Genomic DNA, 26,660 nt, shown 5'->3' on the forward strand with positions numbered 1-26,660 from the left:
GAACGTGCGTTATTTTACTAAATATTGTTTAAAATACATACATTTATCTAACCTAATTTGTAAGCATTACTTCTATCTGTACTTGTTTTTGCACACTTTTTTTTTCAAATCAACTTTTTGCATTTCAATAGTACCAAGCTAATGAAACAATTCTCTTTCTTGACAGTACTGTCATATAACCATTATAGGTACCGGTATTATATTCCATGTGGTCTTTCAGTTCTAGGTCACACTTTAAGATAAAAAAAAACGCTCAAACAGAGAGAAACAGAACGCATTCTGTCGTAGGGAATGACTTTTGATTGCGGAAATTCTTCGGTTCCCCTTTACCTTACAGGTGACATATGCGTAAATTATATATAAGGATGTTCAAAAAGAAATGAGCCGAAGGCTGTAATGTTCACGCCGGTGATAGAATGATAATATTGTTGCGTGTATAACAAATAGGTGTTCCGACAAAAGAGCGGAAGTTCACAACCCGCGGCTAGAATCATGTGTGCAAGCCACACAGCGATGGAAATACGCTAGTTGTCGCCCGGGGCAAGAACTCGCCTTAGATCCTCCCTGACCAATCAAACCAAACCACTGCCCCAAATATTTGCCCAATTTTGCGACCTCCCAATCCGGCGAATGGGGCATATAAATAGTATATTACCTCTAATTTCCATATGCTAATTTGCAACACTCCAGCAATACGATTGCTTCTAGACAATATAAGTCATTTTGCCCAGAAAATGCATTTGCAGCAATAATAATTGTGCTGCTAATTCAAACTTGACGTTATAAAATGCAACTTCTCAAGGTACAAACAGTATAGTTTAATCAAACGCAGGGTATATATGTAATTACTTTTTATATGCCTTCTTCACTGGTCAAATGGCTCACATGCACACCTTTAGTGCACATGTTCCTCGGTTCGACTTGCGGTAGAAATACATTAAATGAGTTGATTTTCTGCTTAACGTCCCGTACAGCAGCGAGGCTACATGAGACGTTGACATATTGATTAATGTAGATGCATATTGATTAATGTAGATCCAAACCCCATTAGCTCCCGCCGGAAATCTAATCCTAGTCTTCCAGGAAGTACATTGAAATATAAACGAATTACGATGGTTCAAATTCCACCTTAAATTGAAGGTCTGAACCTCATATAGTTTCAGTACTGAAAGGGATACTAAAGTCTAATTCAACTAAATGAAGATTTTAGATTGGTTCACCTATTCTTAATCTGTACATGAAGGTATAACAGGACTCATTTTGTAGTTCCACAGCTTTTTTGATTAAATTTACACTTATCTTTCACTCTGCTCTTATACAAACATATTAAGTATTGCTAAATTTATGTATATACAACGAAAAAAATTCAGCCAGCCATATATACGTGTATCTTTGCTACTCAGTTACTTTGTTAAACACACAGAACCTAAATCCAACAAAATTTGAATATTAGATAAAAGTTACTAAAACTATTATTTGTGAATATTGACTTTCGAACACTGAAACTTTTAACTATTTACCCTATAATGTCATAATATAATGTAACAAACCTATTTTCTGGAAAATACTAAAACATGTAGCAGCACTTCTTTCCAATCGGTAATGACACAGCCGCAATGAAGTCATCCTTACTGCTTTAAAGAATGTAATATACATATTACAACAATGGCAACATATTATAAAATAAGCGGATATTTAATTATGAGGATATAGTATACGTAAGACCGTCTGAGTTCCAGAAGAAGCTGGACGCTCATACTTTTAGGGATTATTCATTGAGTATCTACGAACTTAGAAAGGGGGTAACAAACCTACTTTCATTTACTTATCCACTGATACGAAAATAAAAAAGAACGTACCTTTTTGCCCTTGTACTTTATATGCTATAGCGCATTACATTATATGCAACAAGGATTTTGGTCTGCATCATGATATAAATTTAAAAATATTTAACATTTTTCGAATCGAAATCAACAAAATTTATTCTAGAAAGTAAAAATAGAATGTTAAGCACATATAAAAAAGACAACGCAGTGATTTAATTTGGTAACGTATAAATATATAATATGAAGTATCCTCGCGCACGGAAGACAGGGGGTTCTCATGTATACTATTACCAGTTATGATTAGAAAGAAATTGTAAACACGTTGAAGCAAGACGGCTCAACATATACAAATATTACTTCTGACCAAAAGTCGTATCTTGGAATCGGTTCTTATCAGAAAAAGACACACATTCTTAAACAAGTGAGTATTAGCATGCGAGACGGAGCGACACTATCGACAATCGCTCTCGCTCTCGCAGTGAAAGTTATGAACTAAAACAGTGTACTTCCGGATTCCATTTGACTGACATGGGCCTGCAGGAACTACGTATATTACATTTAGAAACATGCATTGTACTTCCGTTACTATTGGTGCATTGTAGAGTTTATTGTCCCTTATATCCATAGTAAAATTTACCTATGAAAATCTTGAGATTTCTTAAATGCAAGACTTGCAAAACCAAGACCAAGACCAAAAGTTCCAGTGCAAGACCAAGACCACCCCGGTGCTGGTCTTGCATTTGCTCATCACTAAATTAATGTTGCCCCCTTCCTAGTTAAACGGCTAACACACTTTCTCTCTATGTGTGTTCGCGCGTTCAAATCTTAATGGGTGTATCAAGCCTTGAATAAAACCCGATTAGACATAGATCCATATCGGGTTTTAACCACAAATTTTAGTGTTAGCAATTTTACTTAGAACTGGTTATTTCTTCTCATCGACTGGTCATTTTGGTTACAGCTCATATTGTAACTTATTATAAATCTAATATTAAAACAATTTTAGTAGTAAAGTCGACATAGTTTAATAACTTCGACTATAACGATAAACACCAGAAAGTTAGAAGAGAATAGAACAATTTTTAAGTGTTCTAGAAACATCCCAACATTTAATATCATTTATTCAGGTTATTGCAACTACGGTTCAGTCGTAGAAACTAAAATAATTTGACCCATTCAGAAAATAGTAACTCCCAACATTAGGGTAGGATAGGTTAGGTTACATCAGATTAGTGCTTATATGTTGCTTTTAGAGTGGTCTCAATGTGGGTATCGCAATTCATATATCACTTGTAATGGTACCACATTGGTAACACATTTGTAAATATAAAATACAGCTTTTGTACACTATGCGGAAAATAATATCTTATACAGCTCTCTTTTATTCACACTCAATTACACTGATTTTAACGTTCGTGTAACAGTTGTAATGTTTTCACACTAGTAACTCTTCACTTGTAAAAATATAATACAGCTATATTGCAGCAGCACTTCACCGCTGGATTTTAATTTCTAACGAAGGGTCATATTCCTTTCAGTCTTCATAAAACTCCAGTCTTTTATAAGTAAACGAGACTAGACACGTTCGAAGAAACTGACTGCACGGTACAAGAATGAATTGAAGCTAGTCTAAAGTTATTATATTAGCGGAATGCGTTCGTCAGTTTTTCCTGATTTCTACCGACAATAGATGTCAGCACTAAATAAACTTGCTGGCAAACATGAAGATGGCTGATGGGCCTACGATATTACGAAGAAATCGGCCAGGCACTAAAGCAAAGGTAAATGTTCGAGAAAAGGAATTGGATAAAATAAGAGTGGAATGTCCTGTGTATTGCTGTTCACGCAGTATAATCTTAGGTTCTTGTCAAGGTGGAACTTGATGTTACATTGTACATAGGTCAATATCAAGTAAATAATTTAATGAGTATATTAGTTTTCTATATAAACCTTAAATGGTAAGACATCTTACGTGATGCTTTTGTTATGCAGTATATAATAAAAATTATTTATATGTAATGCATATTTAATATATTCACATTAGCACTGCTAAGCCTTTCAATTTAATAAACCAGAGGAAAGGATCAAGTAGGAGGATTTGCCCTACAGAACTGCCGTTTTCAGCACCGAAACAGGATGTCATTTTAAAATGAGTTCGAATACTATTTGTGTTCTATCCAAGGCAAGTACGACTATCGGGAATCGAACATTGGACCACGCTCGCACGCACGGTATTACTCGAGAAGACGACTCTACCACATTTCTTACATTTTAGGTTAGGTTAGAGCTTTGTTTATTCTACCAAATTTTGACAAATTACTTACATTTTCAGGTTAGGTTAAATCTTTCAGGTAGGTTCTTCAAAATTCGTTTCAGTACGGTGTGCACTGTGAAAAAATTACTTATATTCACACACTCATTGCTTCACGAAAAGTGTTTCACATCGTATTTTACCTATAAATTGTATTTACTAGAACCGTCTGCTCGAGTGAACTCACCACAGGCGCGGGTACATTCCTACGATAAAGGTAGTTTGTAAGTATGGGTTAACTGCTGTATCGCCGGACCAATTAAAAGAAAAAAAAAACAACATAAATTGGAGAACTTATTTTGGTTTGTGAGGAAGAGTGATCGAAAGTCAGGTGAGGGGAATAGTTGAAATTGAGAAAATTCTTGTTAGTTATTTTTAGTTGTTTTTGATGTAAGCGGCACTATGTGTGGAGCCGAAAGGGACTATTTGGCGAAGAGGTATACTTATAATCTATGGGAAAGGCAGTGTGGGAATGCTACGTAGATGACAAGATTGTTTGATATCGTGTTAAAATTTTATCGAGTTGTACAAAAATAAGGAGTGTCAGTTGTTGAAATTTGTGAAAAGCATGGTCTACTAAACAGGCGAACAGTTTGTCGTATGTGTAGGAATGAATTGAAACTATAGAAAAGAACAGGAACATCTTAGTAGATTTTGGTATGTTTTGCATGGCATTTAGTATCTCCCCTAAAGCTGTGCAACACACAAGCCATGCATTTTATGACACAAAGCTTTCCTGCTACCCTCGTTTATGCATATACCCACCGCCACTGACGCGCCTGCTTCCTGCGGACGCACCTCCTCGCTCCCGCTCGGGTCCACTTGCTACTCTTGCTCGGTTAGATAACATTCATCTTCTGTGGCCACCTAATACACGTTGGTTCCTGTTTTCTTCAATGCTTTTTATGCCATATGTTCACAGTGTGTTTCGAACAATAATCAGTACCAGTGTTCTAGGGTCACGACCTGGTATTTTGAGGGAGAAACTGAATAATAATCCCTTTTTTCGATGTTCGTGTGGTCCGTCGATACAGCTGTATTGCCGTAAGGGTAATCGGGTTAAGTCCCCGAGGAGGTCCAGCAATATTAAACATACCCGAAGCTAGGTAAACTGATCCAACCTACCCAGGACTAAACTACTTTAACCCAAGCACTCTAAGCCTTGAAATGTCCGCTGGGTTAATTTTACAATACACGCTCCAGAAAAATTTGGTTCCGAATGGGATTTTTCGTATCTATGTAAGGGTAGCAACTGGAGCGGGTATTGTAAAGTTAGCTTAATTACTTACTTTGGTTACTCAGGGCACCTGCATGTAGAATGTTTTAAAAGATATATATATATATATATATATATATATATATATCCGTAAATTAACTCTTAAGGTTGGGTTGGTTTGTTTTACAGAGGAAGGATGGGCAAAAGGCAGTAACTACCGTGACTAATTGTTAGTCTTTGTCCTAATACATTTATGTGATACCAAGTACGGTATATTTGCAACGTCCAGTTTAGTGAATTCGCAAGTGTTCTAGGTGGAGGTTGATGAGCTGTTAGCTTCGAAATTAAATAATGGAAATACGGTGCTGTCTCAGTATAGGGAACGGTAGATTTGTAATATTTATAGTAGGCATAATAATATTTCTAAAGAGGGATGTGTAGTAATCAAAATATATCGAAATTTTACCTTAAGGAGATCATAATGAACTAAATTTGTAGTTAGTGTTAAAGTCATAATCCGTAACGACAGAAGCATCCGAAAGATGGTTAGACAATTAAGGCATAGCAACGCAGCGTTTTTGCAATACCTTAGGTCGCACGCATACGCACCATGGCTGACGCTCTCGTAAGGCCCACCAGCTTCGTGTCATGCTTACTCAGGTTATACACAATTCGTGGTTTTTACTAGCCACCTAGCCGAGGTTGGTTTGTTAGTATTTTTTGCATTGTCGATCTTACGGCATGTGTTCCAACGCTATCTTTAACAGTTAAGCCCTCCTAAAGTGAATCTGCACATAGGTATGTAAGTGTTCCCACAAGAAATAATTCTTATGATGATACTAGGAGTGCGTTTTCTGGTAGAAAACTTCATAAATCATGAATTCGTATATGGTTGCCTAAAATGAAACTTCATCGAAAATACAAGTTTTTCTATTTATATAACATTAAAACTCATTTCTACGTGGTAGTAGCATCGTCATAAGTTCTACACTTTTTTTTGGCAATTTCCAATATCTTTCTTACTAGGGATGGCTCCAAAGTTGAACCTTGAATCTGGGGATAACCTATATATATATCCTGAGTGGGTTTGTCGAGCAAGTTCCAAACCAGGATTCAATTCCTTGCCCGGAAGTGACCCACCACTTCAGGGTTGGAAATATATAGAACAACTTGACCTATATATCCTATATATCAAAGTACTCCGCATGACAAGTAATTAAGAATATAACATGCACTATCCAATTACATCCTATACCAAGGTAGTAAACCCAAGAAAATGATTATTTCACTATAAATACCCTATATTAGTGAACCTCACTATCATGTCGTAAAGTGATCGTGAGACAGTCTGAGTTACGTTGTCCTCACATCTTGAAAACAAAGGCATTGGCTAACCAGAACCGTGACGTGTGAGTTACATGACTCTTAAGACATAGCCAAAAACTAAAGCCAAACTCCGGTAAACAACATACAGCCAGATCCTTCTTTCCCCTCATTACCCGGGCCTTTTCGTGGCTAGAGGGCGTAAACCCTGAAGGGCTACCGATCGGGTTTAGATAGCTACAGAGAAAGAGTTGTTCGAATCGAGTAACTGAGCTCAAATATCACCACGACCAGCTTTCCCTTCTTAGCAGGGTTGGCAAATGTGATGCTTTTTATTGAAAAAAACAAAAAAAACCTTTTTTTTTTTGTTTAAAGAAGGTTTGTGTGGTTTAAATAATTTACTCTATGTATTTATATTAGATATGGACAGAAATTAGTTTATTTCACCTTGGTATTATTATGCAACAACAAGGTTATGCTGGAAGGGGTCACATAAGCTTAAAGCGGAATCCAAATCGCTTCTCGGCTTACATCCAAGAGAAATTGTCCGTTTCGACACGAAACCGGGGCTAATTGGCCACAAATGCGATACGTGTGCCGACTCACTCACGAACGATTCCTGTTAAAAATACGTTGTACTGATCTTTACATAGGCCTAGTTGTTAATATAATTGTCAAGAGTCATTTCATAAGGACAAAAGAATAAACAGTTCCACAAGTAAAAACATTATACAGAATTATGTATAAATCGGGAAACTCCGGCCTTGGCCGTTAGTAAAATCCTATTATTACTTTAAATGTTTTTGTAGGTAAAATTTTAAGGTCAACGTATATTAATCACTACTCTAGAACTGAGGTATTAAATTACAAATTTGATATATAGGTATCATTCAATAAAATTAAAACAAAGTCGAATCCAAGCTGATGGAAGCTACGTAGGCAGTTCATAAATTCTGCCAATTTCTATCAGTATATTTGAACAACCTTGGCTTTATAAAACAGGCATTCAGGCAAGTAGAAATATATAATTTGGTTTCGTTTCGTAAGTTTAGGCTTAACATCCTTATGAAATACCAAGGTTGGCACTGAGAAGACTTTCGCTTGAAGGTACACCTCGAATCGCTACTTGGTTTATACTTGAAAGATGGGTTGTGGTTCGACCGAGAATTGAATACGGGACCCCTTGATTAAAAGGTGAAAAATAGATAAACGTAATGCTGATGGTTTGATATGTGGAGACGTATCCATGAAGTTCACACGATTTAAAGCACTTTTTATTTTTTTGGTTTAAACCAGGGTTTGAAAAAACCCGGTTTTTTTTTAAAAAGCCCAACCCACCTGGGCCCATGTGGATTTTTTCGGGTGTTTTCGGGTTTAATTGTTTTTTTTTTAAATATTTCAATGTTTTTGGGGTAAAAGTGTTAAAATGTGATTTATATTTCAAGATTATCATTGTCACAACAATTTTCTATTCACTGCAGTTTTGAAAAAACGGCCGCCATTTTGAAATTTTACGTTGAATCGCTGCCAAAGTATATACAGCTAATTTAGAGTGTCTCGTGCTTCTACTCTGAACATGTAAACTTAAAAGACCAAAAATTGCACTTTGTAGCGTGGATATCCGCTATTTTGAAAAAAGAATGGCCGCCATTTTGAAATTTTACGTTGGTATGCCGCCAAAATCTATACAGGAAATTTAGTGTATATCGTGCTTATACCCTGAAAATTTAAACTTAAAAGACCGAGAATGATACGCTGTAGTATGTGTGGTACAGACAGACGAAAGACCAAATGTAGATCGAATCATCCCAGGAGCCTCACTGACGTTCGCCAAATATGAACACAAAATGTATTAATTTAAAACAAAAATATATAATTCGTGTTTTATAAAATAAATGTTTCAAAATGTCTTATACGACATAAATATTATCCAGTGTAAAATAAATAGTTTTATTGTAGGAGTCATGGGCGGCGATTAGGGGGGGAAAGGGGGGCAGTTGCCCCCCACTTTTTGAAATTACCCATTAACATATATAGTTTCATTTGGAAATATAAAGTTTTGTGTATATTATTGGTTCATAGAATAAAAATGGTGCCATAAAATATTTGTCGTTCCATGAGTACGTATTGGTTGTCTTTCCGTGGAATTAAGAAAGCTACAGGAATTGCGTTTGAACTGCCACTAAAAATGGCCCAAAAATTAACCTATTGGAGCGCCACAATTCGAGCGTACTTTAATTTCTTCTTGCAAGGGCTCTGGAACTAATTGAGATAACATTTCGCAAGAAAAGAAGTCCTTCACAAGTTATTCTTTAATTGCACAAAAATCGACAGTTCCTAAAATGTATTGTCTTCTTTCTAATAATAAGGAATATTTTGATTTCATTTTTTTCAGTTTAACATCCAGTTCAGAAGCGAAGTTATATGAGACGTGGACTTAATGATCAACGTGGAGTCCGAAACACGTGAGCTTCCCCCCCTTCCCGGGAATTCCGCCTGGGACTCCCACGTCAAAGGCGTGTACGCTAACCGCTTAGCCACGAAGGAGCTCAGTAAGGAATATTAATTTGGCAGTGTAATATACAAGTTTAGGGGTGTACATATACAATTTTGTATATACAGATAAAAGTTAGTAAATTCAGCATAATTCTAGGTTTTAGGATTATTTTGTAAAACTGAAATGTGAAGTGACTAAGTATTGCTGAGTTTTGATATATTCCAAGAAAGTGAAAACTATACTTAATGGCAGCGAACATGTTTCGGGAACCTGCTAAAGTATTTCTTTAAATGTCGTAGCATATACTTGTAGTGTTCACTGTCATTCTAAGAGTAATAACACATATAATAGAATGCGTGGAATTAAAAATATAAGTTGTTCATTAATTTCCAGTTTCAATATAACTTTTGCAAAACAAGCCTCATTATTCATTACTTTGATTATTTGATTAATATTATCCTTTCTGCTTATTTGTTTTGCAAATTTGTTATTAAATAGGCCCCTAATTTGATCACACAATTTTCCAAACAGATATTCATGAGCAAGGAATTAAATCTCTTCTTACACCTTCGTTGTTTAAGAGTACAAAGGGCTAGTATCTACTTGCGTTGCTCTTGTCAATTTACTTAATAAAATATGAAACAAGATATACGGTATTTTAACTGAAAAAGGCAGTATCCTAATAGTTATACAACTTTTCGTCAAACAAAGTGTTACAAGTAACCGAGAAAACCAACATTGATATCAAATATTCAGATCATGTCTTACCCCCCCCCCCCCCCACTTTTAACGTCCAACTGCCGCCACTGGTTGGAGTTCACTTCCGACACTTTGTGCGTTCAATTACGGGAATTTCCCGAGCACTTGTTGCAAGAGGCTCTTTCCAGAAAATTAATTTAAAACAATTAACACAAACATAATTATTATTTTATAAAGTAAATGTCTTAAATGAAATTCAACATCTTCCAGCATAAAATAAATAGTGTTATTGTTGAATTATTCAGTTGCGACGCTTTGTGCGCTGAATTGCGGGACTTTCCCGAGCACTTCTTTCGCGACGTTTTTTTCTTTCTTTCTTTCTTTTTTTTTTTTTTTCTTTCTTCGAAAATGCAGCTTTTTCTTGGTGTACATCGAAACTTCCACTAGTAAGGAAGTTTGAATTCAGCATTTAAAATAGTTACGTAATCTTCGGAACTCTGAGCATTAAGCTTTTTAAATTTGGCAAGAATTTTTACGCTATTGCTGGTGTTGATTCTGCAGAATGCTTATTTGAAGAGTAGCAACAAATAACTGAACTAAACTGTTGTTGTCGGAAAACCAAATTTTACTGAAGAATACTTGTGTTGCCATCAAAGGTAATAAAACAATAATACTAATAGTTTTACTAATGCGCTACATATTTACTGGTAGTACCGGCACCTATGGCCTTAAACCCGATGAGGGATAACGTCCCTCGGCGTCGCCGAGTCAGCGAGCACACTTTTCACGGAAATTATTTTCTAAAATATAAAATTGCATATGCCTATCTTACTTCAATTCAAACAGGCTATAAGCATAATCTATACATTAATTTGTTCTATAATTACCTCAAGCTAAGTTTTTTAAATTATTTTTTAAAATTCATTCAGTGCATTCAGAAGTTTATAAAAGTATTATATTGTTGTACACCTTAACGTGAAAGCATCTAATTCGCCCAGGAAAGTCCAAAATCTGATAAAAATAACTTTCAATGTAATTACCTTATTTGTACCAACAATATACTAACAAAAAGCTCAAAAACCCAGGTGGGTTTTTTCAGGTGGGTCCAACCCGAAAAAACCCGGTGGCTTTTTTCGGGCTGGGCCCACTTGGGCAAACCCTGGTTTAAACTTTTTTTTTTTTTTTGAAAAAACCAGCTGGTTTAAACCATGGTTTAAGCCACCTTGGTTTAAACCAGCCAAACCTGCTAATTAGTAACTCCAAATCTATTGAACATATTTTGTACCGTGTGACCTATCAAACAACTCGTCTAGATTAGCAGTTAACGAATATATAATGAACGAATTGATCTAACAACGTATATAGGTGAAATCGTCGAAAATGTAGAAAATGAAATATGTACACCGAATGTGACACATCTGGCCATAACAGTGGGTCACATTAGTTTTGATACCAAATGACTTACTATTGGCTGGACGTTATGGAATTTCTTTCCTCAACTTTATAGGTCCATTAATATAGGATATTTGTAGTGAAATAGCAGTATTTTTTGGTTTCATTCATTAATGTAGGATATAATTGAGTAGTGCCTATTATATTCTTAACTTACTAGTCATGCAGATCACTTTGATATATAGAACATGTAAGAGGTCAAGTTGTTCTATATATTTCCAACCCTGAAGGGGTAGGTTGCTTTCGAGCAAGAAATTGAAACTTGTTCTGGGACTTACTCGACAAACCCTTTCAGGAAATATATAGGAGTCATTCTACGTCAGTTCAACCAAGGCTTTTAACCCACTATCTCAGATTTGGATGACATTTGGTAGTGATACACATCTGTTTATGCTGATTGCAAGCGTGTTAATTTTATTGCAATAGCATCAGCTGTTCAGAAGTTAGTGCGTTTCTAAAATGCATTTCTAGTTTCACACATACGAAAATTAGGATGGTCCTTCCAAGCACTGAGATATCCAAGTCAGTGTTGCCAACTGTTTGCGAAATAAAGTTTTTCCAATAACTTCCATACGATTTAACATATTGCCCCCCCCCCCCAAAAAAAAATAATGGTATAAGTACTCTTCGGTATCCTAGTAACACGTCTGTGAGCATTACCACTCCTCCCGAGCAACCCAGTTGCCAGGGTTGCCTGTCGCAGCGTTAGACATATCTATGCCACATTGTGCAGTAAACTTATTACATATATTTTCAAAATGAAATCTTTAAGTTTAACGTCCCACGATTATGCCGGTTAGGCTAAAGGAGACGGTGATGATGAGAGATGAGTGAAATTGTGGAATGAATGAAGTGGGAGGAAACGGGAGAACCCCGAGAAAACCCACGAGCACGGTGTTTGTCCACCATAAAGTCCACACGGTGGGAGCTGGGATCGAACCGGGGACCCCAAGCACCGGAGGTGAACGCTCTTCCACTGAGCCACCGCGCCCCCTACATATATTTTCACTATACAAAAATTGTGATGGGTCATCCAAGTACTTAGGAGAAATAGGGAGTTTCGAAAATTTATAATTAAGAGAAAAAATACAATAATCTGAACAATAAATTGACATTATCATTTTTTTTATGTTAATCAGAATTAACTACCAAAGAAGCAAGTATGATAAACCTGACAGTATTATAGGTATACATGTTATGGCACATAAAATAAATCTTCGGTTTTGCTGTAATTATATATTAGCATCAAGTGCTTTTTCTAAACGTTTCCCACATTCAAGTAACTACTTTTAGAGACTTTGGAGATAGCTGGTATGTTCTGCCAGTAGCAGTTGTTATATCCACTTTATATAAGATGTGAGTAAACGGAACACAACAAGAATCATTTTCAGCGCAATAAAATGAGGGAGATGGACCATGGGGATGTAGGAATTTTACTGATGCATCGCCTTCATCACTATTCACTGACAAAAATCTTCATCCAGAGCTCTGCTTTATTCTTGAATGGGCCAGTTTTTTCAAAACAATGCATTGCATGTGTCCCCGGAATAGTTTTTGCACTCAGAAATCTTTGTTCAAGTGTGGCATGAACAACAGGCATTTCTTCTTTGTTTAAAAAAAAAAAAACTTGATACAGTACTAATGATATTTTCTTCGCAGAAATGAAACATAAGGGCACATATATTTATTTGTTCAGACAATGGTCTCTGAAGGGTTGCTTTTGTCACAACCCGCTTAACAGTCCCACCAATTCCATCGCTTGGGGACTTTTCATGGCTGGTAGAAAAAAAAAAGCCGCCATACCATGGAAGATTCAAGAAGGCTCTGCAGTTTTTATATTAGGCTCCACACCCATAATGAAATATTCCACTTTTGTTATGTGAGGAAAAGTTTGTTTTAAGTCCTACATTACCAGTTTCTGTGTGTGAGAGACCGTTAATACATCATGTTCCATATCATCTGAAAGCATGGAATAACTTTTGTGTTGAATAGTTATAATTAATTGGGGGAATCACATTGGGATACAATAGTTTCCTTAATTCTAACATTAACAAGACTATTTGTTATAGATATACTAGCTGATACGCCCGCCGTTGTGTGCGGTAAACAATATTTTGAAGATGTTCAAACATTCACTAACTCTGACTTTCGGAAAGATTGGGAGCGTTGAACCATGTAGTATTTTTTCTAGTGTCATGGATATTTTCAAAGAAAAAAGAAAGAAAAAAAACTTTCGCTATTGTTTGGAAATTAGACCAGAGTGAATATGGGTTTTGAGCCCTTACAGGTTAGTAGGAAGTTGAACACATTAGTGTTTTGTATAATTGAATATATATAGTGTGTTGTTACGAGGTTGGTAGTTCAGTAATTAGGGGTATTTGGTCCACATTATTTAATAAATTTTTAATGTCGCAGGTAATAATGCAAAGTGTGGGCACAAATACGTCTAACGCTGTAACAGGTAACCCTGAAATTGGTTGGCAACCCTGATAACTGGGTTGCTTGATAGGAGTGGTAATGCTCACAGGCGTATTTCTAGGATACCGAAGAGTTCTCATACATTTTTTTTGGGGGGGGAGGGGATTAAATCGTATGAAAGTTATTGGAAAAAGTTTATTTCGCAATCAGTTGACAACACTGACTGGGATATCTCCTCAATACTTGGATGGCTCATCACAATTTGTGTAAACTGAAAATAGATGTAATAAGCTTACTACAAAATGTGGCACAGATACGTCTAACGATGTGACAGGCAACCCTGACAACTGGGTTGCTTGGGAAGAGTAGTAATGCTCACAGACGTGTTTCTAGGATACCGAAGAGTACTTATACCAATTGCGGGGGGGGGGGGGATTTGTTAAATCGTATGAAAATTATTGAAAAAAAGTTTATTTCGCAATCAGTTGGCAACACTGACTGGGATGTCTCCTCATAGTCAGTGCTTGGATGACCCATCACAATTTTTGTATATTTGAAACTAAATGTAATAAGCTTTCAAACAAACTGAATCGTTGAAATCCATGATGGGGATTTTGAGAAATAAAGGTTTGAAGTTCACAAAATGCCGTTCCAGTTTTTTTCTCAAAATGCTTACTTTAAAATGACTTTATAAATTTCTGTCAGCTCTGACATTAACAGGAACCGAAATATGATTTTTGTGTGTGTTCTTACATAACGGAGAAAAGTCATGTCACGACTGTTAAAATGGATTTTCTTCTCATTTATGAAATGCACTAACTCCTGAGCCGCTAATGCTATTGCAATAAAGTGTACATACTTGCAATCAGCATAAAAAGTTTTATGACACTTACAAATTTCATCCAAATCTGTGATAGTGCCCCCCCCCCCAAAAAAAAAAAAATGATTGAATTGACGTGGAATGACCCATAGGTTATCCCCGGATTCAAGCTCCAACTTTAGAGTCATCCCTGGTGGTAAATTTGAAGGGCGCCACCAGAAAAAAAAAAAATTCAAAAGTTAAAATTCATTCACTAATTATCGCCTGTATTACCTTCTATTTTTCTGGTATCTGAACCAACCATGTACTGAATTATAATATGTATGCGAACTTACATGCTTACGTAAATAATATACCTCCAAACTTATAGGCCATTAAAACTATTACTCGTGAGAAAAACATTAACCTGTTCCATGTAGTTACTACAAGCAAGATTTATGGACACGGTGGCTCAGTGGTAGAGCATTCACCTCTGGTGCGTGGGGTCCTGCTTCGATCATAACTCGCACCAAGTGGGCTTTGTAGTGGATAAATACCGTGTGCGTGGGTTTCCTCCGGGTTCTCCCGCTTCCTCCCACTTTATTCATGCTACTATTGCATTCATTTCTCATCATCACCGTCTTCTTTAGCCTAGCCGACATCGCTGTGGGGTAAAACTGAACCATTTCATTTCATTTTACAAGCAAGATTCTGTGTTTTACAGTTCAAGCACGACCACGCTATTGGACGCGTGCGATAGGAAGCGGTGCGTCCGCTAGGGAGCAGGCGCGAAGTGATTTTTAATAGCCTGTAGAGGAAAATAAGAAGTTTTCTCTTCACCCCTCCCCCCTCAAGAGAAAAAGCAATAACCTGTCCTAGATGATCACTACATGCTAGTTTAGCATTACAATTGCATAGTTATGAACCAGGATTTAAGTTCCTTAAACATTACTCTTTCTTTTTAAGTAACAGATTTTAACTTAAATGTTAATAATCAGGGTTGGCTGGTTTAAACCAGCTGTTTTTTTTTTTTTTTTTTTTTCAAAATAAAAAAAAACTGGTTTAAACCAAAAAAAAAAAACAATGTTCGTAAAAGTGTAAGCGTTCGTAAAATCTTGAAGAACACACATTTGTGGGTTATGACGTTTCACTCCCGTATATTATTCGTATTATATTCAGACCTAAATTCTCCATTCATTACTCAAAGAGATTATACTACAAAAGCCACTTTTTTTTTTTTTTTTTTTTTTTATATATATATAAGCTTATGAATGTTTCTTTTGTGATTGTTTTATAGTTCGTTATTATTGTTATGCAATTGCAATCAAAGAAAAATTCAAAATGTTGTTTCGTTTTATTAATGTTTACTTTTGATGAAATACATCGAAATGCTCTATTTTTTTAGGGGAAGGGGTCATACAAACCCCACGAGAGGCATTTATTGATATCAGAATTATCTTTAGTATCTATTTATGTATAATGGGTCAGAGCCAAAGTGGACTCAAATAATTCTTATCTTTATTCACTTTCCTTACTGATATGTACGCAAATTAAGCCCTTGTATTTCTTTAACTTTGACTAATAAAAGTCGTAGTGAACTAACTTGGATAAATTAGTTCTGTTCTCTGCAGTATTTTAAAATTGTCCATACGTAATTCTGTATATTGGTTTCATTTGTGCAAGTGTTCATCTTTTTCTCCTTCTGAAATGACATATTAACAAATATGTAAAGATCAGTACGACGTATTTTTATCAGGATTCTTTCGTGAGTGAGTCGGCAGACTTATCGCATTTGTGGCCAATTAGTCCCGGTTTCGAGTTCAAATGGGGGACAATTTCTCTCGGATGTAAGCTGAGAAGCGGTTTGGATTCCGATTTAAGCTTATGAGACCCTTTCCAGCACAGACCGGTTGTTGCATACTAACACCAAAGCGAAGCAAACTTATTTCTGTCCATATGTGATATATAGAGCAAAATATTTAAACCAAAAAAACCTGGGTTAAACCAAATAAACTGGGTTTAAACCAAAAAAACGGGTTTTTCATTTTTTTTTTCAATAAAAACCATGGTTTTTGCCAACCCTGTTAATAATGATGTCTCATTATTCTTAATCTGCACCCCTCGTTTCCTCGATACAGATCGTCTTCAATTATAGTTAATACTCTGTATTTATAATCATCTTGTTATCATTTCTGTTATTTTATTGTTTACATAGTGCGCTTCTGCACATTATAATGCGGTGAACAATGATGTGGCAGCAGAATTACTGTTTCCTTTGCAAAGCATTTCATTCTGCCACATAGTTGCGATTTTCATTCGTACAACACCCATCACCGTAGGCTTGTGTATGAAGAGTTTCAGGGCAACAAAATAATACAAATAAAATTTTCTGGAGATTTTTTTTTTTTTTTTTTTTTTAATTCATTTACCTACTTTTCACATATACCAGGTATGTTTTTAGGACGCCAAAAGTGCAGAGCCCCTGTCAACAGAACTAAGCGTATCGTGCATACTGTGTATTGTAAAACATAGGCCTAATTGTAATCAGGAGAATGTTATGAATATTGGTGAAGTTGACTGCTGCTTTAAACTAATATTAATCTGTTTTGTCATACATGTTTTAATATGCATGATGAATGTAAAATCAGTCGTTACACAGTAGCTAACTTCCTTCAAGAAAGAAAGAAATTATGTACATTCGTCTCTACAATGATAAGACTTCTATGATGCTTATTGGAATTATATCATGTACGTATGAAGTACAGCTCAAATGAATGGTGGAAAATAACTTACTAATACACCAGCAGCGAATGCTAAAATGTGTCGTGTTTGCACATGAAAAATGTCACGGGGTATAGGAAACTGAAACAGTAACGTAACAAAGATCTCGCTATTTTAATTACTTTGGGCAGCATGTCCGCAAGAATCGTTTGTGGTAAATAGGCTAGCATTTCTGATTTTATACGTAGAGTTGGATTCAAATTATGATGTCAGTCTTCTTCAGAAAAGCATAATCTTTTCAAATACTATATTATCTTAGCCTAGATAGGAGATCGTCTTAACATTGGATTGAGGATTTTAATACTTACGGTCATTCCGTGTCAAATCAATACAAGGTTTCAGATCGACCCTCACAGATTGCAGAGAGATATTAGTTTCTGATCTCTATCATCTGTGTGTGGAACAAGCGGAAAGCCCAAGTTGATTTGTGAACTGATTGTGAAATTATAAGTTCCCAGATTTATCAGAATTTACCAAAAATTGCGGAAGTGATCTCTGATCGTAATTTACGGCTGACCTAAATTTGTTAAAATGTCATTTTATAGCTTATGAACAGAGCTTCCAGATTGTATGACACTATACATTTAAATAATAATAATAATAATAATAATAATAATAAATTTTTAATTACATTTTCTCGAAAATCATATTTTAAATATTTTTTAAAATATTATAAAAAGTATTCAGGTCGTTTTGAATGTACCCCAGAGTTTTATTTTGCTTCAGCATGGGCTTATTTGTGACAAGAGTTTTCACTTCCAAAGATGGAGTTGTACATCGGGATGTAGTAAGACAATGTATATTCTTCATATAGAAAGTTTTTTTTTTTTTTTTTAATCCACAAAAGAATTGAAATCAAATTCGCATAGTACAGTGTCAAAATATAACATTGACCAGGTTTTTGTTTATATTTGAAAATTCAAGTCTTCTTCAGCTGGATAGAGAAACACTTTTATTATTATTATTATTATTATTATTATTATTATTATTATTATTATTATTATTATTATTATTATTATTATTATTATTATTATATTTTCCCAAATGAAAACATGTCTGTCACTGCCAGCTTGTCGAATTTGGTGTCTGTTCGAATGAACTCAGCCAACACGGAAATACTTTGACTTAAAGAGTGGAAGTATCTGAAGCTTTAGGAATGAACGCATGAAATACATTCCGGTAGTGTTCCGCTGTCAAGTCAAAAAGTTGCTGGGTTGTAAGAATTATGTTATTGTATGGACGATGCAGACCAGTGGCATCCAGTGACTTTTCTCATAGGGGACTAGGCTCGAAGAGAATGTGTGCTCTACATTGGAGGTCCTGAGTAGTATTGTTGACACCAAATAACAATTTATATGTTTCTGTAACCGCTTCTTCTACCAAGCCTCTTTTTTTCAAGAAATAGATAATTTCAGTCACAGTTTTATTTGAAAAATCTAAGAGTCTGTAAACTTATATTAATTCACTCCACAAATTGTTAATTTTTTTTTTTTTTTTAAATCTCCCGTAACTTGATTTAAGGGTCAAAAACAAGCAATCAGGAAATTGAGATTTCAAGCACTGAAAATTCTTTAAATCTAACAGCTCAAAAAATTGTAACTCACTGAGATCTTGAAATCTCACCTTTATTTGTCCAATCACAGTATCAGTGGTGTTATTGAAGAGGCGCACATATTTAATTTTTGGATCTGTTGAGTCATCTACTTTACGTCTTTTATTAGAAGGTTCCGTTGTTTTTTAATTCTACTTTTCTATAAGTCTCTTCAAAATCGTTTCTTGTATTTCTAAGTTGAGATACCATCTTTTGTACTTTTTGGATGCAATATTTCACATCCAAGGTTTTACTTTAAAGAATGTTGAATAGTATATCCGTACGAAAAAAAAGAAAAAAAAAACCTTTTAGTACATATGCAAAATCGAAATCCTTCAATGATAACTTTTTTTTTTTTAAAGTCATGACAGCTTTGGTGTCGCAATTATCTGTATCTTCTACAATGTTCTCAGAACACCGTAAGAGTTATATTTGATTTTCATTTACTGCATTCACAATTCTGGAATTGTAATTCCATCTTATATTGGCAACCGTTGGAAATCGCTTAGTTACTTCTGATTCAGCAAGCGCGTTACAGCGTTTCGATGAATATGGAAAGAAATTTGGAATGCCACTTATTGTAAAAAATATTTTACATTCCTTGATGTGATTAACAGACTGTGGAACAACCAGATGAGCCTGTGAGAATAGCAGTGTATGGTGAGTGCACTCAAACACCTTTTCACAAAAAATTGTAAACCGTTCAAATGTCCAGAAAATGTGGCAGCTCCATCCATAGCCTAGTGCTACAAGCTTTTGCTTACAATTAAAGTGAGAGAGAACTTGGAAAGCATGTTCACTTAAAGCAGTCGCAGTGCAATCACTAGTAACATCTGCAAAACAAATTTTCCATGAATATTGTCGTCTTTCACGTACCGATTGAATGTTGAGAGATCTTTGCAATATCTGTAGTTTTGTCCAACATTATTGTTGTAAAAAGTGTATTGTTTATTTTTGACTTAATTTTACACAGAATTACTCACCAACACATTTAATAATATAATTCTGAATTCTGTTTGATGTTCCTTTAAACAATCCGGTGCTGTGAAGATGACAAGTCAACATGGGCACCCGAACGAGAGGGCAGGGTAGGACCCGGGCCTTCCTCTGACTCACGAAAATGTATACGTAATATAGCAAACCACGTATATTAAATACCAGACGCAACATAGCAACCATGGAGATGGGCCCCTCCCAAGAAAATTTTCTTCGGGCGCCCCTGCAAATCCATTTAGTGTCGTACTTAGAAAGTAACTGAATTACTTCAATCTTGTTTCCCTAATTGACAGAATCTTCCTGTTCGTTATGACCTCTAAATGATAGCTCTTGTTTAGTCATAAAACAAGAGGAATAAATCAATTGATTCATTATCTCGGTTTGAATCAACTTCTGCATTGCTTGGTCAATTGAAAATCAATTCTGGTTCTCCCGAAAGTTTTCAATTTAGTTATTGTGGACAGGTGTGAATAACATTTTTCTTGGCGCAACGTGGGTTTGTGGAAATTGTTCATGTCACAAAAGCCATCATTATTCCACACGCTCTTTTCTATGTGGAACAGAATGCAAGGCCAGCAATACAGTTTGTTTCTTGTCTTACATGCAGTTAACTATTTCGAAGAAGCAAAATAATCCGTTTTGATATTATGTATATAATCTTTCATTTTTGTCTGAATGGAAATGCTTGTTGTTGTTCTACCACTGGTTATTATTTGTTGCTTTTCTTGAAAATTAAGGAATCCAAATGATACAATGAATAATTGGCCCAGAAAACAACACTGAAACGGCCGATCCCCACCCCTACTGTCCCCTGTACCAATTGAAGCAATATCACTGCTTGCGCCATCGCTTTGCTGCAAGGGACTCGATTTCTCAGACGAGTCCCCTTTCATACTTTATTCTTCGAGTCATTTTCAAAATATATTGATAATCTAAAAAGTTCACACTTCACTAGATCTCTTAAAGTGTCCAGATTAATACTGTAAATTTGATTGCGTTAAAACTATTAACTGTAAAAAGCAAACGAGCATTAAATTCGCTTACGACAGAACGCCCGTGCTTAGACCTTAAAGAACAGAATATGAAGACTAGCTGGCTGGACCCTGTTCCCCTCCCCGAGAAAAGCCGATTAAAACCCGAGCGTTTCCGATCTCCACTTCGCTGTCGCACCCAGCACACGGGCGCTGACTAAAGTTGTGTCAGAACAATTGAAATAGTGTTGTTTTACGAAAATAAAGAAATACAAACAATGTTTTCGTTTTCTTTGGTATATATTTATCACAAAAAACTTTCATTAAAATGCCAGGGGACTAACCTAGTCCCCTTGACAGCACGCCGCTGATGCGGACATGCTCAAGCTACCAACCCATCACAAGGCCTCTTTCCACGAGGTGTTGCAGCAAAATGCCGCCAAAATCAACTTTAAGTAAACTCCAATACCTCAGTTCCAGTAAATCGATATAAAAGTATGTCTGCACTTGAGTAACTAAGTTGAATTCTGCTCCCAGTATGTATATATATATATAAACATGTGTAATATTTTACATTGAGGTAATCCACCACATTGTCAAGGCTTGCGTACGTGTTGCAGTTGCTGGAAAAGCAGAAGAAATATTATTTTCGCCCATTTTACAAGAACCTAAATTAACGCTGTTTTCAATTCTACGTGTGGAAGTGGAAACACTTTTTTTTATTAAAAATAAAGTATCTTAAAATAAAACTTTGAGAATACATTCAAAACAATCCGAATATTACTTCAGTTTTTTTTTTTTTTTTTTTTTTTTAAATTCAAAATATGACGTTTTGGGAAAATCAAACTGAAAACTTCTATTTTTTCGAAAATATTTTTTTAAAAAATCTATAGAGTTATACCATGTGAAAGTTCTTTTTATCATAAACTTTAAAATGACACACCTTATCCAGCGTTCTAGGTCCTTTTGGTCAGTCGCAAATGCCAATGAAACAAATGTCACTCACACAATTTTGGGCAAATTTTGATAACTTTTGGGGCCTGTATTTTCGAAACCAGTTCAAATACCAATCTGAAATTTCAGGGTTTATTTTCCAGTGATGTCAAGAACTGTACCAAATTTCATTAAAATCTTGCAAACTAAGATAAATTTTGCTTAAAAACTGTGAACGCTTCATTTGAACTTGCCTTATTATTATTATTATTATTATTATTATTATTATTATTATTATTATTATTATTATTAGTATGTCGTAGAAAGTTACAATTTGGTATATCAGAGTTTGAAGTTGTTGGTTTCTACAACTAGAAAGTCAGGGATAGAAATATTGTCAGGAAGTTAAATAGGTTGAAAGTGAGAGTTAGAAAAATAGGGGGGGGGGAGTTCCAAAGTCAAATATAACAATGTCCTTGCCTTTGCACCTGTATCAGTCTTCCTATTTTTAATTTATTTTGATGTTTCGACTCACGAAATCATGTTTGCAACCGTTTCTTACCTCTTGGAGCTTGATACTCTTATATTGTTATCTTTAATTGTTTTTGTGCTGTTCTGTAAAGAGAATGGGCCCCCCAAGGAACTTTCGGATCAAACTATTTGGTCTAGGAATTAATTCGTGCGGTTGGTACGCACACATTGAAGCTGTAGTACAAACACAAAATACATAAATACCTTAAGAAAAATATTGTTCATCGCTAGCCACCACTTTCGCCCATCTGTCAGGCAATGTACGGATTCCGTGGCGAAAGAAGTCCTCATCCTTGGAAGCGATCCAGTCAGAGACCCATGTTTCGATATCTTCTGAAGAAGTAAACCGCTGTCCAATCAAATCGTTGTTCATGCAATCGAACAAGTAGTAGTCCGAAGGAGCAACGTCTGGTGAATACGGCGGGTGGGGTAAAACTTCCCATCCGACATTTTCTAAATAGGTTTTGACCGGTTTTGCGACATGTGGGCGAGCGTTATCATGTTGAACAATAAGTTTATCATGTCTGTTCTCCCATTCTGGTCGTGTTCTGGCCAGAGCTTGCTTCAAACGCATTAATTGTCGTCGATAACGTTCTCCATTCATAGTTTCACCCGGTTGCAGCAGCTCATAGTACACCACACCTTTCATATCCCACCATATGCACAGCATAACCTTTGCACAGTGAATATCTCGTTTTGGTTGTGATGGACCTGGTTCACCTGGTTTCACCCAGGCCTTTTTTCGTTTAGGGTTCTCGTAATGGATCCACTTCTCATCACCCGTAATAATTCGATGCAGAAACCCCTTTCTGCTCTGTCGTTGAAGCAGCAATTCGCAAATGGTTTTTCGTCTTTCAACGTCTCTGTCTTTCAATTCATGTGGAACCCAATGTGACATCTTTTGAATCATTCCCATGGCTTTCAAGCGTTTGGAGACTGTTGTTTGATCAACGCCTAATGCTGCTGCAAGTTGTTCCTGCGTTTGACACGAATCCTGCTCGAGCAATGCTGTCAATTCTTCGTCTTGAAATTTTTTTGGCTGTCCAGCTCGCTCTTGGTCTGCCAAGCCGAAATCACCACTTCTAAACCGTGCAAACCACTAATGACACGTTCGCTCAGCTAGAGCATGGTCACCATACACTTCCACCAAAATACGATGACTTTCAGTCGCACTTTTCTGCATGTTAAAGTAATGCAGCAGGACACCCCGCAAAAACACTTTATCAGGCACAAATTGCGCCATGTTCACTTAACTACAAACTGGTGTTGTTGACGCTTTAATCCACTGCCCTATACTACGAACGATACGCGATGACAGGGGTTTGCAACACATGTGTGGATACACGGAACTGTGGGACGCTCCGTTCGTTGCGCCATCTCTTGTCCACCCGCACGAATTAATTCCTAGACCAAATAGTTTCAGAGAACACTTCAATTCCGATTAGTATCATCCCACTAACAATTCAAAGAATCAGCAGCTATTTTTGTATTTTTTTTTTTTTTATTCCCAAAGTTTTTCATAACCTTTATTTGTTAACTTAGTCACTCTCGCTATTTTTCGCTATGCTCGTACTCTCACATCCGTAATAGACATTTAGTGTATTTGTAGCTATTTGTACAAATTCCTTATTCATATTTTTACTAAAATACTCATATTATTGCTCGTTATGGAAGAGCAAAATCCAGCAACGAAAAAGGTAAAATCTGTATTTTCTAGTGCATTTTGTGTATGCAAGTATATAATAGAGAAGAGATTACTATCAGTTTCTCTTTTTCAACAGGACTTTTGTCGATGGCCTGATGAGCCTTTTGAAGAGATGGACAGCACTTTAGCTGTTCAGCAATATATACAACAACAGATTCGGCGAGATCCAGCCAACATTGATCAAATCTTAACACCACCAGACGCTCAGGACGAGGGAGTCTGGAAATATGAACATCTCAGGTGATTAAAACTAGTTTGGTAGTAAAATAATTTTCGTGATGTAAAAATTTTGAATATTAATTATTACATGATTCAAGATATTTATGCATGCGCTTAAAACGTTTTTTAAGTAATCCTCAAAAGAGCTTCCATGGTTATATGAACATCCAGTAGGTTCATTTAACATTACATATGTTTCTCCTTAAAAATATTTTCTCATTTACGTATTTTTTCGTGGAAATTTATTGTGCGAGTTAAATTCATATAAACAGCTCACTTTCAGTTCACGTAGTCCTACGTTGAATTGTCTTCCACTTTACATTAGCTAACATCGCATATGCATTAGACAGAAAACGTAACAACAATAAAGTAAGGTTACGTTTGTTGTAAAAACTGGTCAGTATACGAAATGTAGTACGTAATTTGAAACGTGAGTTGTATGAGTATTAAATTGAATTCTTCTATATGTGGATTAGTGATTTTGTTTTTCCCACTCCCATTTAGAAGTAACAGCCTTCTAAAATTATTGTCAACCGAATTTCTTTCTCTTCAAGGCATTTACTCCAACTCAGGTATTTCATTACTGACAAGAAGTAGAGCCATTAGATAAAAAGCACTCTTTAGAAATTTAAGGCCTACCTTTTACTCAGTACATTCTTTCCCTATTCATTCCTTCGCTTTACTTTTAGTTATGAAAATTGAAGCGGAAAAAGAGAGTGATAAAATTAGATCCGTCTAATTCATTGTATTTTATCTTCCAAGCAAGAAATAGACAGTAAGGACTGCTGTGCTGTAGCAAAAGTATGACAAGGAGAAAAAGTGACCTTTAAATTGGAAATATTTGTAAAAATAATAGTTTTGGTACATAAGTACATCAGTTCGATAAAATAGAAAAAAACATCATTCTGTACTTAATTAAAGGTCATCAGCAATCTGCCTGTGAAAGTTTCAAAATTGAAACTTAATACGAAAAGTTATTTGCCAAACGAAATTATCATTAAATGATAATACTAAAAGTTGTCAAAGAATTTCGAATTTCACTAATATCTGCCATTATAAGCAAGGCTTTGATCTTGGCTGGAACGAAACTTTTTTTTTCATCATGTGGGAAGAATGCATCCAACGGTGTAGAGATAACAGAAAGAGGCACTTCTAGAGAAGACCTATGATCCCGTGAAAACTAGATTTTTACAACAAAAGGTCTCCATGAGTTTTGCATTTAAAAAAAAAAAAAAAAAAAAATCCGCCAGTGCCAGTTTGAATTCGAAAACTAGCATATTCGTGCCCTAAGCTGTGAAGTCCAAGAATATAGTGATTGGCTGAGATAGAGATTCGATAAATGTAAAGTAGTTGGTGGCTATGTGTAACCATGGTTTTTGCCAACCCTGTTAATTGATAAGGGATCATTTTTGAGTCTACTCAAAAATGATTCACAATAATAGTATCTAACTTCCATAATAGAGATGGAATATCCTAACAGGTGATATGCTTTTTGTTCTCGTATTTATTGTATGAGACAAAATTGCGTTTTTTGGTTACGTACATTTTTACGCTGTATATGGTGGATTTTCACTTTTTTTTTTTAAATTTGTCTTCGTCTTCTACAAATAAAGTACAACGGACACGTATGTTATGCCAATGAAATCTGTATTCTCAAACTTTTAAAACGATGTATGGCTCATCGCTTTGTAACATTTAGAATGGGAATAGAGGTAGAGCAAACAAATGCCACACTGTCTCCTGAGATTCCAAAATTTTAAAATCCGTCAAAGCCTGAATTTTTTTTTTTTTTTTTTTAAATACGTTGTATAATGCCGATCTTTTCAATTTCTAAATACAATAGATATTAATGTATTGCCTGTTTATGGGCAAAGTTTTGCGAAGATGTGTTGCACAGTTATCTGCAATAATGTCGCCTTCTGACAAATTTAAATTTACCAATTTTTAAACATTCTTTTTAGTTTCTTCATTTTCTTCTTCCAGCAGAGGACAATTGACACACATATTACACCGTTCGAATCTGTATTCCATCATCTTTCGGACAAGGTATCAATCATGCCCTTCTAAAAATTAGGAACAGGGACGAACGAAAAATAGCAGTCAACAAAGTGTAAAGTGAATGGCTGGTTCTAAAAGTTATATGTAATAGAAGAAAGATTATGGGTGTCAGAAAATTTCTACATGTTTACAGATATCAGGGAAGGGAACATAATGAGAATCAGCAATTCCTCAAACTTCTATCAAATGTGTGGTGACTAGTGTAATTTCCATATATTACTGCAAAAATGAAGTATTCCTACATTCAATATCAACTATATAACTTGCTACGTTCTTTATTAAGCGCACATAGATCAGGCTGCTTATAGCATCTAAACCGTAACCATGAGAGAAC

At 35.6% G+C, this 26,660-nt stretch overlaps 1 protein-coding gene across 4 annotated transcripts in view; it reads left to right on the forward strand.

Annotated features, from left to right (window-relative positions):
• Positions 1-3,454: 3,454 nt before the first annotated feature.
• Mob4 (MOB kinase activator 4) overlaps positions 3,455-26,660 on the forward strand; it is a 34,121-nt gene continuing 10,915 nt past the window's right edge. The window contains exons 1-2 of one of the 4 annotated variants that reach the window (XM_081740198.1): positions 3,455-3,607; positions 24,126-24,289. In XM_081740198.1, coding sequence (XP_081596324.1) covers positions 3,548-3,607; positions 24,126-24,289 — 224 coding nt within the window. In that variant the 5' untranslated portion in view covers positions 3,455-3,547. Of the gene's footprint in view, positions 3,608-3,673; positions 3,785-24,125; positions 24,290-26,660 lie in introns of those variants that run through there. The other 3 variants (XM_081740199.1, XM_081740202.1, XM_081740200.1) reach the window with 3 other exon arrangements.

The sequence above is a fragment of the Thermobia domestica genome, chromosome 15, assembly GCF_964235325.1.
Source record: "Thermobia domestica chromosome 15, izTheDome1.hap1.1, whole genome shotgun sequence".
Classification (NCBI taxonomy): domain Eukaryota; kingdom Metazoa; phylum Arthropoda; class Insecta; order Zygentoma; family Lepismatidae; genus Thermobia; species Thermobia domestica.